Source organism: Cupressus sempervirens, chromosome 3, assembly GCF_028749045.1.
Source record: "Cupressus sempervirens isolate cs-2001-9-10 chromosome 3, ASM2874904v1, whole genome shotgun sequence".
Classification (NCBI taxonomy): domain Eukaryota; kingdom Viridiplantae; phylum Streptophyta; class Pinopsida; order Cupressales; family Cupressaceae; genus Cupressus; species Cupressus sempervirens.
The window spans coordinates 949,183,583-949,187,542 of NC_143120.1; the positions used below are offsets into that span (position 1 = coordinate 949,183,583).

Genomic DNA, 3,960 nt, shown 5'->3' on the forward strand with positions numbered 1-3,960 from the left:
TCAATTACTTAAATGGGAATTGGGGGTAAAGAAAAATTATAATATTTTTAAATCCATATGCAAATAAAATTTTCCCAAAACTCTAGCATCTCAAGGTCAACATATGCAATCTTTTCTTGACCTCCACCCTTTTAGTGACCTTCGTGCATAGTCAACAATTAGGTTCTCACTAATTCTATATTATGAGTTTGATTCCACTATGGGTCTAATTCATTGTTAGGAGAAAGGCCATATATTCTTTACACATGTAAAGAGAAGATGTATGTGCTCTTTAGAGACTCTTATTATATTAAAAATAGTAAAAAAGAGAACATGGGAAAACATGGGATCTCAGATGCACATAAAACTATAATTGAGATTGGATTGAAATGACAAAAAGGTATGGAATTAACATTTGGACAAGTAATTAGTTTAATGCTCAAATCAAGAGTGAAGATTTTTGAAAGGAAAGCCCTTCTAAACCATGCTAATCAGACAAACTTATATCTATCACAGTTTAATTACATGCTTGACATGAGAGATTCATTCATTTGGCTCAAATTGCATATAGAAATTTTTCCTAAAAGTTGAACTTCAAGTTTCCTATCAACTTTGATATTGTAGGCAATTACAAACTAGTGAAAGTGAAAAAAAAAAGTCTCTTGTGTAACTCATATGGATGAATCCATTGGAGAACATAGCATATAATATTCATAGCGTAAAGAATTTTAAAATATTTTGTAAATAAATGATAAAAATCAGTAGTATTCCAGTTCTAAAAATATGGAATTAAAAGAAAAAAAAGGTATATTGCCATGTTATGAATACTAGTAAAATCAAATGAAGTCATATTTAGAATACAATTTTCTTGATTTAAAATTTACAAAATTCTCAAATGCTAGAATTTGAGAAATCTTGCATTATACCACTTTCCCTTATTCTTAATTGATTTTTACAAATTAGAGAACATGATTGTTTTTTCATTCAAATATTTGTAAAGTTTTATTATATATTTAAGGAATTGTATATATTATGAAAATTATTCCTCTCAAATTTGATCGGTTTATTTCATTTGGTGTTATAGAACCCCTTTTCTCAAGACTTCCTCTATCCTATATTAAATCTATAAGATTAAAATTAATTTATGCATTCTTTTAGAACTTTTCTAGTTAAATGGGCAATAATAAATTTACTATTATTAATTTTTTTGAGGTGAACTCAACATTTAAATTAAATATCGAATTCCAACTATGTCATAAATAAATTTGGTAACCCATTTTAGTCTAATTATGAACTAATTTATATGATAATGCCTAAATTAAAGTTAAAATTAAAATTTATAATACTTATTCTTTTATGATATAAAATTTAGTTGAATTAAAGTTAGCATTTCCAAATTTTTATTTTTACTTTAACCAATATATTTCTAATTACTAAACTATAATCTATTTTTAAAATTATTATAAAGATACAAAGTACTAAATTTATTATTTAAATTCTTATTACTAGTTAATATACACATTAAAGAAAATACATGCTACTATGTGACACTTGTTTAATTCGAACAATTAAATAAACCTCAACTATGATATCAAATGTGCATAAAAAACATATAAACAATCCTAATACAAAATAGTGACATAATTAAAAATTTAAAAATTGAAAAAAGTGAAATGTTTAAAATATCCATATGAACATATAATATAACAATATATTATAATTAAATACAAACAAACCTTAAAATTTTGAACATTGTGCTTAAGAGAAATAGGATATTATCCAAAAACAAATATAGCATTCCTTTTATATAATGAAAATGTTCATTTTAGTACATTCAACAAAAGTCCATTTTAATACATTAAATAAAATTCCATTATTAAAAAATGATTTTAATACATATTCAATTTGAGAAACTATAAAATACATTATAGAATTTAACAGAGTCTAATAGGTTTTAAATAGGTAGATGGCATTCAGTAGGAGCGGACAACGATTCAGTTTGCAGTTGCTACAAATGTAAATACATTCAGCACCATTTCCATACATGGACTACTCCTAATTGTTTACCAAATAGTATGATTGCACATTAAGGTATGTTTGTAAGGATTCATAACATGGAATAATATAGAACGAATATAGCCCAAACGAGGTTCACGGTGGTGCCCACAATCCAAAGGGGTCCTCATACTCTTGCAAAACTATTACTCCATCATTGTTAATATCATTATGTGGATCGTTTTCATGAACTAAATCCATTCTACTCCCTGATTCATCGGTATTATATGTGCCGTTTTGATGTACAACATCAAATGTAGTTGCTGTTTCACTGGAATCACAAAAGCCGGGGAAGAGAGAGGAAAAATAAGTCTGCGAATTGAGGAGCTCTGATTGAACGGTTGCCAATTGTGACCGGAGATGTATGATTTCCTTCTGAAGTCGACAAATGGAGCCAGTGCAGCCGTAGATTGGATCATTCAGTCTAACACTTGCCTCGTATACAAGGCTCGTTACAGCATCTTCCCTCTTCTCTGCCGGAATATCCTGCACAATAAGAAATGAAATGATGTTGAAATAAAGTCCAACTAGCCAATTATAGTATAGATGGATAGGAATGCCCTGTTGATTAGTTTCTCTAATTGTATTGATTTATACCTGAAGGATTTTGGCAATGTTTCTTGCTCCAAATAATTTCTGTACAAGTAAGAATTTGTGAGGATCATTTGGAGGAAAATAAGGAGCGAGCACGCATTTATCTCCACATTTTTTTCGCTGAATCTTGCAAGCAGCGCAAGGGTAAACAACAATACCAGACATGTCTTGCAGAAGGAAGAGATAAATATAAGGATTTTGACAATTATGCGAGAAGATGAGAGTCGAATTGAGGAATATATAGATGAGGTGGAATTAGGAGAAAGAGTCGACGCGTAAAATGTGTAGAAGCAAATATCACATTTTCATTTTAAAATCATGTGACTATGAAAGCTTTGATTGGTCAGACTGACACATTTGTCCGATAAACGACACAATCTAGGGTTTAAAAATGTGCAGGCCGAACCTAAGATTAGGCTGTAAATTATATGGTTATAGGTATGATTAGGTGCTATATAGCTGGAGATAACTAAGCCGTAATGTTTTTTCAAAGTACGGTTGCTGTTATTCTACCACGTTTATATTATTAATCATACTACATTTTCTGAACATGCCAATTTGAAAGTGAATGGCGTCTCTATCCTAAGAATCCTTTTGTGTATTGACGTACCTCACTATAGCTACGTATATGCCACTATCTACACAATACTATGCTAGCAAAGATCTTATATTTAATCCTATTCAATATAAACAATAATAAATATGTTTCAAAAATTGTATTAATTTTTTATATATGTATTCTTATTCCATCACTAACACTGGCTTCTTGTGTTTTGATGTTTGGCTAAACTTTAGAAGTCTCAAGTTCCACTACACATCAAGTATATCAAATATAACACTATCTAACATACATATTGTGTTTCCGCTCATAGGACTTGTTTTTATGTAGAGGGTAAATACCAAATTATTTTCAAATCCTATCCTCTATTAGTTAAGCTCTTCATTCTCCCATTTTCACACCCACATTCCCCTTGCACTCCCCACACCCCTCCTATCACTATTGTAGTTTTTCATTCAATTTTTCTATTGTTTCTTTTAATTCTATTTTCTTGGAGTTGTTCTTCATTTTTCACCCTTTATTCGAATTTCCCTTCAGACTAAGTCATATTGCAAATGACTTCATCCAATGATAATCTTTTTGCTAATTTTCTCCACAATAAAATTTCTTTTGTTTATGGATAACACTCTATCAAATAGGGATACATTTTTGCTATTAAAATCTTAACACTTTTCTATTTTCTTTATAATAATTAATTCTATGCATATTAATCTTCTTTCACCAAAATTAATTTAATTGAACAATAGTTTTAGTTCACTTATCAAATAACTTAT

General features: G+C 29.1%; 1 protein-coding gene across 1 annotated transcript; it reads right to left on the minus strand.

The window, feature by feature from the left end:
• Positions 1-1,956: 1,956 nt before the first annotated feature.
• Positions 1,957-2,816, minus strand: LOC149569877 (LOB domain-containing protein 23-like). The gene is made up of 2 exons (XM_089817805.1): positions 2,632-2,816; positions 1,957-2,520 (listed from the first exon to the last, which is right to left on the minus strand). The coding sequence occupies exons 1-2, from the start codon at positions 2,791-2,793 to the stop codon at positions 2,131-2,133; spliced, it is 552 nt and encodes a 183-aa protein (XP_089673931.1). The 5' UTR covers positions 2,794-2,816; the 3' UTR covers positions 1,957-2,130.
• Between the last annotated feature and the right edge of the window lie 1,144 nt (positions 2,817-3,960).